Source organism: Limulus polyphemus, unplaced genomic scaffold, assembly GCF_000517525.1.
Source record: "Limulus polyphemus unplaced genomic scaffold, Limulus_polyphemus-2.1.2 Scaffold175, whole genome shotgun sequence".
NCBI lineage: Eukaryota > Metazoa > Arthropoda > Merostomata > Xiphosura > Limulidae > Limulus > Limulus polyphemus.
Genome location: NW_013665785.1, coordinates 525,906 through 540,348, shown reverse-complemented (window position 1 = coordinate 540,348; position 14,443 = coordinate 525,906). Strand labels below are relative to the sequence as shown.

Here is a 14,443-nt window from a genome sequence, read left to right as displayed (position 1 = left end):
CGGGGTCCCTAAGAGGGAGGGAAATCCCCCAAAATTATTCTTTGTCCCCCCCCCCCCCTAATGCTTAAACAACTCTATTCAAACAACTATAAGGTTTAGAAGTGCGTTCTAGATTATTACACAAAAGCTGAATGCAAGTTAAGTATTTCTACTAAATAGTTTTGGAACTAACTTTAGTTAAAATGATCCAAGTTAGATATACAGTCTTCAATTTTATTAGAAATCAACATTTAGAGCTTGCCGTTTTCAGTATCAATACACAAACATTCCGGACACCTTCGCTAAAAATGGTTCGCAGGTAAAAAATAAATTCCATAGAAATGATTGATTACGCCACTAACTTCCATTTCTTTTTTGTTTGTATTTATGCTATTTTGATTCCTTTTTTTTCTTGTCAACGTCTTTCACTAAGAAAGGAAACAATTCCTCTTCAAATGGTTCGCTTTCGTACGATCAGAAAATAATTTGTGTTTTTGACAGCTCCCAAGATTTATTTTTGATCAGTAAATCCTTTGGCTGTGCTATACAGAAACCTATTCAAATAGATGCGTGCGCTATGTTTTTTATACAAAAAGTAAGATCCTGCATTAATTAGGTGTATGAAATTCATATAAAAAAGTAATATTTTTTAAACGTGGATTTCGTGTATGTCCAAAGATAAGAAACCCTGTAACAAAATAATGAAATATATCTCAAAGGAATAAGATATGATAATACATAACGCTCTTCTCTAGCTCTTCAGCACGAAGTGCGAAATTTTGTACATGTATGTCTCTTTCATTTCTACCATAATCTCATTTTTAGCCGTTGTTCTATTTTAATCGAGTTTATTGATGTGAATATATGATTTTCCCTGTTTACTTAAGCTGCCTTACACACACCTTGAAGGTACTAGGTATGTTACTGTAAACATATTTCTTTGTTTTCTCTGTGTTACTAAAGTGTGTAGCAAAGTAATGTTATATTTATTGTAAAACAGTAGTGTTTCTCGTTGTTAATAAAATATACAACCATTTAACGGTTTTATCTGTATCTGGATGAGTTTATGTCTGCAGCTGAAAATGTATGCCGAGAAAAATAATTTTGTATTGAAATGCTAGATACATGCGTACTGCAATGTATTTTTTCATTGTGTTTGTGTGTGTGTGTGTCTATCCATATTTCAACGCATTTTTTCTCTGTGTTTGTGTGTGTGTGTGTGTCTATCCATATTGTAACCTATATGTGTGTCTAAGAGCGCGTGCTTGATGCAGCCTACAGTACATTATTCCAAGCTTTTCAAGAAATGAGTTCAACTCATTAACAAATTGTTTTTTGTTTTTACAAATAGACGTTTCACCAGCTGAGAAACGATTTTGTATTTTAATCGAGTTTATTGATGTGAATATATAATTTCTCCCTGTTTACTTAAACTGCCTTACACAGACCTTGAAGGTACTAGGTATGTTATGTTAATTTGATCTGAATTAAACTTATGATACGTCAGAACCTTCTACTGAGTACAAAACGTACCACATTACCTACGTCTATCGACTAACTTTGTTCTAAAGAAGAAAACGTTCATACAGTATAAGAAAATTCTTTACCTGATCTACCCATACATTTGTTGTCATCAATTGGTGTTTCAAGTTCTGGAAAAAAAGTAAAAGAATCATAGATAATAAAATATCTTCGTTACATATTACACGTACATATTCATAGCCGTATGTCGTGATAGCATACTGAATTTACAAATTCATCTCATTATAATACTAATAAGTCACACTAACACGTTCATATTCATCGACACGATAGTACATTACACAAGCATATCTAAGTCCATTAACAATAACACGAAGAACCTAAACATTAAAGAAACCCATGAAAGTTCTATATGGAGACTAATAACGATTCTGTTTAAATAAGACAGAATCGTGGAATATAAATTCATATTTTCTGGATAGCTACTTCACTAGATGAAAATGTGGAACAATAATTACCACTCAACACCATTTTTAGTGTAACTAGCCGTTGTTTCTTCAACATTTACAGAATATTGTAAAAGCCATCAAAGTGTTATTGTATATCAACAATTTTTATCTACTATTTTAGTAATGACGATTCTAATTTGCTCATTTACTACAAAGATAAATCAGAGATACAGAGAACCACATAGCGATCTGTCTAATATTAAGAACACTATCACATTACTAAAGAGACAAGAAAAAAGCGAATATAACTTTCTATCCGCGGAGAACATATTCATTAAAAAGAAACCGAGAAATTATTAACAAATGTTATCACATAACTACGGAGGAAGGTTTTGTTTACTGTTAGGCACAAAGTTACACAAAGGGCTATCTATGCTGTGCCATCACGGGTATCGAAACCAGAGTTTTTAGCAATATAAGGTTTCATACTTACCGCTGAGCCACTGGGGGGGGGGGGATAGTTAATAGCTTCAAACTGTCTTGTTAGAATTTTAAGATCATTTTAAGAGTCAAAATAAGTTATTCTAAGAATGAAACGTTACTTGAAGGATCAAACAAACGCACAGGGAGCTAATTTTTTAATTCAGCAAGTTTTTGTTTTCATGTGATTCCAAATATACAGCAGATAGTGAAAGTAGATTTATTGGCTGTTTGAGGTATCTTAATATTAGGATTTCATCACACAAGAAAGGATTATATCTAAGATGCTACTCTTAAGTTTTCTACTGATTTCAAAATATGTTAAACGTGGAATGTAAAAATATATAAAGAAGCCCAACGAAATGCCTACTTAAAAACGGAAAATATCGAGGTCAGAAGCACTTGAAAACCCGAGAAATAGAGGTTAATTTAAGTTATTCTCAAATGCAATTTTAACACTAACGCTTCTTATTTATAACACCCATGATTCTTTACTTACTATGTCTATAAGTTGTGCTAGTCGAAGTCCGAGATTGACCGTCAGTTTGTCAGTATGATTGCTGACCGGACGGATCAGTCTGTTGTAACCGCTAAGGATATCATCAAGTAGCCGTTTGGCATCCGGGTGTGCTCGGCATCTCTCGCTCCCAGCCAGCAGCCCCAGGACCAGAATCGTTCCAGAACATAATATCTTCAAAACCATTCGATGAATACTCCACATTGCAACAAACTTTGCACTTTTTTTTTTTTCCCAGATCGCTACAGACTTGCCAAGTTTGTGGTTAATATTTCCCTCTTATATCACATGGAGGTATTTCGTCGATGTCATTGATTCAGAGTTTAGGTTTGAGGAAGTGGTGCCTATATCCTTTTCTAAAACGGGCGTCAGATATTGGTTGTGGTGCGCACAGAGTCGCAGACTGCGCACCACATGCGCTTTATTCCGACTGGCAACCGTCTTTGCTCTACTAATCGATCGTGGATTCCACCAAATATGTTTTTTTTTTTTTAAACACGTAGATACCAGTTTCCCGACAAACTTCTCATTCGTTCTCTGGAGTGTTTGAGAGCCAGAGTAATTCTCTCAGCCTCTGGACCACTGCCGCTCCTATCGAATCGATCTCAAACGCAACATCTGTCTCTGCTAGCAAAAGCGCCCCCTACTGGTAATAATGACTGCTTCCAAAAATGGAATCATATATTTCAACGTGTACGTCCTAGTGCAGTCGTTTCTTCTCGTGCAAGAAGTGTCGTTAAGCTGTTATTAGTATCATTTCAGTATAACATTTCTAACTACGAGTCAGGCTACATGATTATGGCAAACTATACGCAATAAATGATAAATAATTATGATTATTAAAGGTAGTTCTTACTCAGATTGTAACACGAATAAGGTATTAAGAATTTATAGAAAACTACTTTAATTTTTATTATCACAAGTCGACTTATTAAGAAAAAGCTGAATTAGATTCAGAGACAGTTCAGAAAATAACAAAAAGCAACAATAACAAATCTTATTAAGTTTCATAAAGTGTTTTGAACTTATACACACACACGAACAAAACATAAGGATAGCACAGCCTTAATCATATAGAAAAAGCTGTTAAAGTTAGAAGTGTGTGAATACAAAATGTACAGTAATTTGCTTAGGAATTATCAATTAATATTCAAAGATAGACAGTGTTATAATGCAAAGTTTAAATTTTCACAGCTTTTTATTTTTGTAAATTTGTTACATGTCAGCATAATGCATATTTGTTAAACTGCCTAGAAAGAGTATATCAGGTGATTATATTAACTCTAAGACAACTTCCGAGAAGGAAAGTTTTAGACTGATCATACCAAATCAACCATTAGTCTTTCAGATAGGTCTCCTTATCATATCAACTATTAGACTTTCAGATAGATCGCCTGATCAAATCAACGATTAGACTTTCAGATAGGTCTCCTGATCATATCAACCATTAGACTTTCAGATAGGTCGCCTGATCATATCAACCATTAGACTTTCAGATAGGTCACCTTATCATATCAACTATTAGACTTTCAGATAGGTCGCCTGATCACATCAACCATTAGACTTTCAGATAGGTCGCCTGATCATATTTACCATTAAACTTTCAGATAGGTCTCCTGATCATATCAACTATTAGACTTTCAGATAGGTCGCCTGATCACATCAACCATTAGACTTTCAGATAGGTCTCCTGATCATATCAGCCATTAGCTTTCAGATAGGTCTCCTGATCATATCAACTATTAGACTTTCAGATAGGTCGCCTGATCATATCAACCATTAGACTTTCAGATAGGTCGCCTGATCATATCAACCATTAGACTTTCAGATAGGTCGCTTGATCATATCAACGATTAGACTCTCAGATAGGTCTCCTGATCATATCAACCATTAGACTTTCAGATAGGTCTCCTGATCATATCAGCCATTAGTCTTTCAGATAGGTCGCCTGATCATATCAACCATTAGACTTTCAGATAGGTCTCCAGGGTGCTAGTTGTCATACCATCTTTATTCAATTACCAAAAAAATTCAAAAACTCAAGAAATAATTTAACTTAAATAAATACATAATAATAATAATTACAAACTAAAATACACAATTAAGGTATATTAAGGTTCCTAAAGCTATTCCTAAAATAAGGATGATAGATAATAATTATGAAGTTCAATTTTCAACAAAATAAAACTAATCTAATTCAATGATTATTACTGAATAAGAATTATGACTGGAATATATGATTTGGCGGCTAGTTCAAATAACGTAATATATTTTACAAATAGCAAGACAGTGAACGTTTTCTCCAAAACGTTTTTCTTCGGCGAAGTAATTTAATTGTTTATTAAATTATGGTTATTTTTACAATTCATAAATCTTCAATATTCATGTGAATACATCAGTTGAAAGAAATGTAAGCCAGCGTAGTTTAAAATTTCAAAAAAGTAACTGTTTCAGTTACTTGTAAGAGAAATTTGTGAGTTGAGCTTAAAAATTTAAAGCTTCCTTGTTTTTGTAGATAACACAAGTGTATGAATTAAATTACATATCTTATGGCCCTGTATCTCTACTCTTATCTGATAGGTAGATAAAACAGACTCACCCTTTCATTCAAAGATATTTTAGAATTAGACTTTTAACATTTTTGTTAGCAATCATAAATACCCAATTTACAATAATATCAAACTATGTTGAAATACGTTCACCTTAGACTTCAGATTTAACAACAGTATATACGCTGAACTACCTTATACAGAGGTTTATTATATATATTAAAACAAATACGGAGAATCTCTACATCGTTGCAGTACATATCGCCACGGCCAGTCATGCTCTACTTGACGACCATGTATCTTGATAATAGTTGTGCAGCGTAGTTTCCATTTCAATAGGCTCTGTCGCAAGGCTGTCATTTTCGAAGCATACCACTGTTTCCTGCAAGCTGTAACTAAGCCATCTAATGTAAAAGGACTACGATTTCTCAGCGCGACTTTATATATTGACTGTGGTTGTTATGTTAGTTGCTGACTGTATACTAATCGTTTTAATATAACGTATTCAACTCTGTACTTGGTAAAGTAAATGACAAAATAGATCAGGGAGTTAAGGCCTTTTTATTTAAAGTTTAACACGATAACTTCGTTGATCTCATTAAAAATATTACAATTTAGATTACAGCAAATAAAAACGAAAGAATATTAAAGTTGACTGGCAAAAAAAACATATAAAAAATCGGCAATAATAAATGATCGTTATATCGATTATATTAACCAAATTGAATATATTTATTGTTGGAGATTAAATGTAACCACTGGTAGAGGAATAGGAATTTTTACCTTATGTTCACGTGTACTTAACGTCGAATCAGAGACGTCTGAGACTTTGTTCCTAATTTCGAACTACCTCCGCCGCCACAAGCTCCTTCGAAACGAATAATTGAGCATAACGTGTTCTGTTCAGCAGCTTTTCCTGGTAAACAAAACGTTTCGATTATCAGCCAGATATGCTAACCAGTCCAACTGCTTAGGAATAGATGGAGAAAGTGAACCAATTGCCCGAATGCCCAGCAGTATCGAAAGAAAAAAGAATCCTAGTAAAACCGATTAAATTAGATTTGTCTACGATAAAACATCGTAACAATAATAGAAGTTTTGGCGATTCTGTGTCAGGATTTAGGAATGACCCCCTAATGTTTTAAGCTAAAAGAAAAAAAAATATGGTATTTAATTCCAACCAGCCATACCTAATTGATCTTTGAGAAACTTCGAGTACCGGTAATTGCACCATTGAAGAATGCGATCATACTAAAACATTTTTATTATATATATATATAAAGAAAAATGATGTTCGGTAATTAGATGGAAGAGAGAGAGGCCAAGGGAATAAAGGAAGGAAACAAAATTACTGTACTTATGCGACTGAGGGAGAAGTTTTAATAGTTTGAGAGGGGTCATGTGAAAAATCTTGCCTTAGGACTTTCCAAACCCTTGTTAAGCCAATTAACCTAAACCGACTAACAAGAGAAAAGTTAAAAATAAATATTGAAAACGTTTTAGTTTCAATTTTAATTCTTATTCATTCTAGTTAAACTAATCACAGTAATTTGAAGTTTCCCAAGGCTGAATGTTTCAGACAACATATCCCTATTAAAGCTAAGTTTATTGCTTTTCTTAAGAAAGTTAACATGAATACTTAATAAGTCAATCTCTAATGATTTAAAGTTAAATATAACTTATGGTATATGATAATATTTGTTTAACATTTGGGAAATTATTCTTTTACTTTCTACTTATGTAACGTATATGTCTGTTTTCCCTTTATACAAGTTTAACATTTGGATAATACTGCTGTTACTTATTTTCACTGGCTTAATTCAGGTATCTTTTCATTGTACCTTTTTTCATGGAGCTAGACGTGACCTTGTGGATGACATACAGGACCGTAAACCCTAGGGAGTCGCGTCCCTTTGCCGCAAAATCGCGCTCAGGGTTCACTATAAAAGTGACAGTCAAACCCCACTATTCGATTAGAGTAATTCAATAGTTGGTGTTGGGTGCTGTTGACTAGCTAGCTGTTTCCCTCTAGCCTATTAGCTATTGTTATTTTTTCTGCCTGTTTAATGGTGGTATACGTTTGGTTGTCTTTCTATGCATATAAGCCCGGCATGGCCAGTTGGATAAGGCGCTCGACTCGCAATCTGAGGGTCGCGGGTTCGAATCCCCGTCCCACCAAAACATGCTCGCCCTTTCAGCCGTGGGGGCGTTATAATGTGACGGTCAATCCCACTGTTCGTTGGTAAAAGAGTAGCCCAAGAGTTGGCGGTGGGTGGTGATGACTAGCTGCCTTCCCTCTAGTCTTACACTGCTAAATTAGAGACGGCTAACGCAGATAGCCCTCTTGTAGCTTTGCGCGAAATTCAAAAACAAACAAACATTTGCACCTATGCATATATAATTATTATAGATTTCTTTTTAGCCATTATTTGTTTTCTCTCAGTAATATTGGGTAGATCATGTAATAAACCTTTTCTCCTGATTTTTCCTCTTTACATACATTTATGATAAACTTCTGATTGCTAGGTGAAAATATTTTAATTACTCGATGTCCTTGTTATTTCCATATGACATTAAATATAAAAAAAACGATTATATATTGATAAGTACTATAATTAAATTCCATGTTCAAGACTGAGGTAAAGATAGAGTTATTGTCTTACAGCTGCATAAATGACTCGTGTTTTCTATTTTAATCAAGGAGTATAAGCACAAAAGTTAGTTTGGTTTGGCGATTGATTATTTATTTATTTATTTGGTTCGCACACTATCCGTAATGAATACTCATTCTTTTCAAGCTCCACGTTAGCTTACTACTATTAATTTATTGCTCAATTTTGGAATTATACTTAGAATAACCATAACCAGCTGATAAAGGAATACGCTTTGTATAAAAAAACAAACTTTAGATATATATATATATATATATTTTTCTATTCATTTAATTCTACGCCTAGCCTGGCCTGGTTATTAAGGGCAGTCGACTCATAATATGCTGAACGCGGGCTCGAAACCCGTCGCTGAACATGTTCGCCCTTTCGTTCGTAAAGAGTAGCCCAAGAGTTGGCGGTGGATGGTATTGAGTAACTACTTTCCCTCTAACCTATCACTTCAAAATTATGGACGGCTAGCGAAGATAGCCCTCGAATAGCTTTGCGCGAAATTCCAAAACAAACAAACGAACATTTAATTCTAGCATATAAAAAAACAAACAAACAAATTTTAATATATAGATACAACCAACTTTAATAAGTCACGCTCTTTCGTTATCCATAGAGCATAACTAATTAATTCAAGCTGTGTGATTCGAAAATCTTTCCCTTTCTGTTGCTGTTTGCTAAAAATCGGGATTCGATACCCGCCGTGAGCAAAGCACAGATAGCCCATTGTGTAGTTTTGTGCGTAACAAAAAAACAGACAAACAAAGATTGCTATTTCAATGTAAGCCCAATTTAAACCAAACCTACTATTCAAACGTAGTCACTATGGTTGTTGATGTAATACATTTTTATCTAATTTAAGATTTCAAGATTATGTAAAATGACTGTAAGAGTTATATGGAAGTATCTGGAAATGGCACATTATTGATGGCCTTAATGAAATATTGGTATCGTATCAGTTTGGAACTTGTAAATCAATAAAAGTACACATTTTTTTTCCAAGAACTGCTAAACGTGATATTTAAGATTCACTGTAATAACTTAATTAAAAGTGAGACTCAAAATCTCTCTGTTAGATCGTACTCTGTTTTAACTTATAGAATTTGTAATACCTTTACGTATTTGTCATTGTGTTTTTAAACGTCACAGTGGCACAAAAAAACGACATCACATTTCATTCGATAAGTTTATCACGCTCATTGTGTAGATATTGATGTTTCTTTTTATTCTTTTGTATCATGCTCATGATGTAAGTATTGGTTTTTCTTTGTATCATACCCATGCTGTAAGTATTGGTTTTCCTTTGTATCATGCTCATGATGTAGATATTGATTTTCTTTTTTATCTTGCCCATGATGCAGATATTGGTTTTCTTTTATATTATACTCATGATGTAGATATTGGTTTTCCTTTATATTATACTCATGATGTAGATATTGGTTTTCCTTTATATTATACTCATGATGTAAGTATTGGTTTTCCTTTATATTATACTTATGATGTAAGTATTGTTTTCCTTTATATTATACTTATGATGTAAGTATTGGTTTTCCTTTATATTATACTCATGATGTAAGTATTGGTTTTCCTTTATATTATACTCATGATGTAAGTATTGGTTTTCCTTTATATTATACTTATGATGTAAGTATTGGTTTTCCTTTATATTATACTTATGATGTAAGTATTGGTTTTCCTTTATATTATACTCATGATGTAAGTATTGGTTTTCCTTTATGTTATACTCATGATGTAAATATTGGTTTTCCTTTATATTATACTCATGATGTAGATATTGTTTATTTCTTTGTACCGTAACTTTAATGTAGTATCAAGGAGGCTTGAAAACATCCGATGAACTCGAAGTTTCACAGTCTAAGATTTTAGTAACATTTGTTTTAAATTTCCTTTGAATGCCTGCCCGCTCCTCAGACACTGAAATCTTAATGGGAACATCTAGAAAAATAAACGTTACAATTTCTTCATAACTTTCAGAAATGTTTCGCTATGAGTATTTTTATAAGGCCTGGATTGACAGTGTCATAACGTGAACACGTCACCGAAAATTTTGCATGTCTTTCGCCATAACATGATGCTATGTCGACCACCTACGCTCGGATTTGATTCCTTTCCGGATCAGAAAACTCCCTAGAGCAGCACATATTAAATGAAACCAGTCGTTCTCTATGTTAGCCTTTAGGGCACTTAGCTCATTATTGATTTTCTAAACGCACTTTGTTTTTCCAGCTCCCATTCTTCTGTGCGTAGAGCGGAAACGTTTTGTTGTTACTCAACAAGAAGCATCTTCATATCATCTTCTGAAAAAAGCTTAAGGAGAAGGCACAGCTGTTCAAAATATTCTAATTACTCAACTCTCTGAGTTACGTAAAACAGCCAGAGTCCTCTATAAAAAAGGGGTGAGGAATTATTGACATTTCTATATATTTTGCGTCCGTTAATAAATCGATAATCGACCAATCGATGGATGGATGAGTCGATAGATAAATAGATACTTCTAGCATGCCATTATTATTGTACATGGTATTGTAAATCTATTTTATATGTAATTTCTTTCGGTTGCTGCTTTCCACTAATGGTTACATATAGTTGGTGAGAGTTAAGACTTAATACAAGGTGAATTCAAACCCATCTTAGGTTAACTCTATAATTTTGTTTTATTTATTCGAGATAGGTTTAGTTATATCCTGCTCTCTTCACCTTTTAACCATTAGATTAACCCTATCCATTTTGCTTCATTTAGACGAAATGGGTTTTCAGTTATATCCTGCTCTTATCACCTTTTAATCTTTTCATTAACCCTATCCATGTTACTTCATTTAGTCGAAATGGGTTTTCAGTTATATCCTGCTCTTATCACCTTTTAATCTTTTCATTAACCCTATCCATGTTACTTCATTTAGTCGAAATGGGTTTTTAGTTATATCCTGCTCTTATCACCTTTTAATCTTTTCATTAACCCTATCCATTTTGCTTCATTTAGTTGAAATGGGTTTTCAGTTATATCCTGTTCTCTTCAGCTTCCAACCCTTAGACTAGCTTTATCCATTTTGCTTTATTTAGATGAAATAGGTTTTTAGTTATATTCTGCTCTCTTCGCCTTTTAACCTTTAGATTAATCCTATTTATTTTTTCAAATTAGGTTTTTAGTTATATCCTGCTCTCTTTACCTTTTCACCTTTAGGTTAACCCTATAACTTATATTTTATTTAGTCAAGATAGATTTAGCTATATCCTGCTCTATTCACCTTTAAGCCCGTATTTTAACCTTATCCATTTTTGTTTCGTTTAGTCTATATAGATTTTAGATATATCTCGCTCTCTTCACATTTTAACTCACAACTCTGTGATAAACACCAACTTCAACAACGATTCTGTTTTCTTGGAAAAACAGCACCCTCTAAAAAGTTACAATGCCTGTTATTAACCACCTTTTTTACATTTTGAGTTGTAAAGAAAACCTGGGTTTATAGCTATATTTGAAAATCATATTCCATCTAACTCAAAACTTAATAGGACTGTCTACGCAATGTTACTCGAGGTGGAAACAAAGGTTCTCTGAAGTGATTTGACAATAAGGCTGGAAAGTCAACTGCTAGTATGGAAAAGAAAGGTGGCAAATGAAATAACATTTTGCTTTCATAATACCCTAGCAAACTAAACCTACTCAAGTTTGGAGCATATTTTTTTACCTTTTCTTGTTCGTTTCTAAATGTAATTACACTACTTACGATAGTTTCAAATGAAACTAATAAAAATTATATTTGACATTTGCAACTTGAACATTTTATACAACATATGGGCTAAATAGACAGATCAGAGACTCCTGATGTTCGAGCATAGTCATACATAATTTAGAGTTGTTGGTTAGACGAAATGCAAATACTCAGCAGCACCCACCGCCCGTGCGTCTAATTTGAAAAGATTAGCGGGTTTGCCTGTCGCATGTATAAAGATCCGTCAACGAAAAGTGCAGAGTGTGTTCAGTAGCATATAATCGCTCTAACCTTGGACCTTCCGAGCTGAAAGCCATAACCGTAACTACTAGGCCAGACACAAAAGTAAATCATTTTTCTTCTCGCTGTTTTTATTTTGTAATAATAGACTCTAGTTTGACTTACGGCACGATTAAGTAACATGAATTTTATCACGAAATAATTTCTGTTTAACACAGTCTTGCAATGAGAAATATTCACCTGGATAACAGAGGAAACAGCCCTTATTTGATCACAGCATAAGTTTGCTTTTAACACGTATGATAAGTATGGCGACAAGAAAGTATGAATTTCGATATATATATGTGTTGCTGCTCACAGAGGACTGTTTAAATTCAGTACTTTCAGAAAATGTCGCCATTTTTAATTATCAATATCAGTTATGTGTAAATTTAGATAGTAAAGAAAAAATAAGTTATGAATGAGCAAAAAACACTTTATTTTAATAAAATATGTAGTGTTTGTATCCAGGTTTTAAACAATTTTTCTTTTCATGATCTCTGAATTTATTTAGTAGTTTACATTAGTCTTCCATATGATTTAATTTACAATTATAAAAGATCTAGAGATCTATAGATTAAAACGAATCCTATGGACTATATGGTTTTGCCAGTGTTATCCAAGATTAATTTGTATATAGTCAACCTACTACATATCAAATAAAATAAGCCTTATTTTCCTGAATGAGTATCACATTTCTCTCAAGTATCATTAGTGAACATTCCTTAGAAAATGAAGATGCCTGCAAGGGTCACTAAAGGTGACCGATAAGATAATTTACTCATTTTGTATCTCATCAATCAAAAAGGCTTATCAGGGTGTTGAAGACTTTGGTCTCATTTTTCACTACTTGATAAGTATAAGTTTCTTATTTATACTTAGTGACACATCTATATACATCAGAATAGCTTAATTCATTACTGGTCAAGTAAAGCTTAATATATAAATTACTTCGATCCTTTAAGTGTTAGGCTAGGCGTGGCCACCTAATCGTTAGCGTGCCAGGCTGTGAATTTGAGAAATCTCGGTTTTTGTTTTATATCTGTACTTAATTGTGTTTGAAAACATAGACGTTTTATGAACCAACGAAATAATTGGCACATAAGTATAACAGATAATAACGTCAACGTTTAATAAAATTATTAAGTTATTGATATTAATTTAATAAAATTATTAAATTATTAATATTAATTTAATAAAATTAAAATTAAATTATTAAATAAAATTATTGATATTCTTATATCAATAGGTAAGACCTATTTAGACATTTAAAGAACCATAGTTTAAAAAAGCAAAATGCCCAATTCAATGCACAGGGAAGCTTCTAATGGCATTGAGTATTGTTCTCGTTTACATCGTTGAAATATTAATAGAAAAAAAAAGCCGATAAAATTATGAAACGGAAGTTACATGATCAGCTAATGAATAAAAGTAAAAAATTAATCTCCCGCAAATTCTATGTTAAACATTCTTCTGCAAGCAATAAGAACTCAAACACACATATTCATTACAAACTTTTCATTCACAAAAATATTTGTTGTTCATTACAGACCTCTCATTCACAACAATATCTATTGTTCAATTTAGACCTCCTATTCACGACAATATTTATTCTTCGTTACAGATTTCTCATTTACAAAAGTATTTATTGATCATTACAAACTTCTCATTCACAATAATATTTATTGTTCATTACATACTTCTCATTCACAACAATATTTATTGTTCAATTCAGACCTCCCATTCACGACAATATTTATTTTTCATTACAGACTTCTCATTTACAAAAGTATTTATTGATCATTACAGACTTCTCATTTACAACAATACTTATTGTTCATTACAGACTTCTCATTCCCAAAAATATTTGTTGTTCATTACATACTTCTCATTTACAAAAGTATTTATTGATCATTACAGACTTCTCATTCCCAACAATACTTATTGTTCATTACAGACTTCTCATTCACAACAATATTTGTTGTTCATTACAGACTTCTCATTTACAACAGTATTTATTGTTCCTTGCCCCCATTAGTTTGGATTTGTAGTTTGATATCATGATAAATTGCTAAAACTTCGAGCCTTCAAATGAAAACAAAGAAGGGAGAGAGAATCTTCGAACCATGAAGCTATAATGTTCTGAAGAGAAACCAGGAGAGATTTAAATAGCCCTATCGTATAACGACTCTGTATTATGTGAAACGAGACGAATGACCACGCTTGACAACAATAGTAACCATCCATCTTTTTCTTTATCTCACGATGTTCCCGTTTATTGTAGAATCGTCTCAAATTGGTTAAGTTTTCAAAA

At 32.9% G+C, this 14,443-nt stretch overlaps 2 protein-coding genes across 2 annotated transcripts in view; both read right to left on the bottom strand.

The window, feature by feature from the left end:
• The window catches only part of LOC106478040 (acetylcholine receptor subunit alpha-like), a 25,306-nt gene extending 21,836 nt beyond the window's left edge, over nt 1–3,470 (bottom strand). The window contains exons 1-2 of the mRNA XM_013938550.2: nt 2,890–3,470; nt 1,587–1,631 (exon numbers count right to left, since the gene is read on the bottom strand). Of these exons, the coding sequence (XP_013794004.1) occupies nt 1,587–1,631; nt 2,890–3,111 (267 nt within the window). The 5' untranslated portion in view covers nt 3,112–3,470. The remainder of the gene's footprint in view (nt 1–1,586; nt 1,632–2,889) is intronic.
• A 2,825-nt stretch (nt 3,471–6,295) lies between these two features.
• LOC106478048 (acetylcholine receptor subunit beta-like 1) overlaps nt 6,296–14,443 on the bottom strand; it is a 56,712-nt gene continuing 48,564 nt past the window's right edge. The window contains exon 4 of the transcript XR_002609814.1: nt 6,296–6,372. The gene's annotated coding sequence lies outside the window, so the exon portion shown is untranslated. The remainder of the gene's footprint in view (nt 6,373–14,443) is intronic.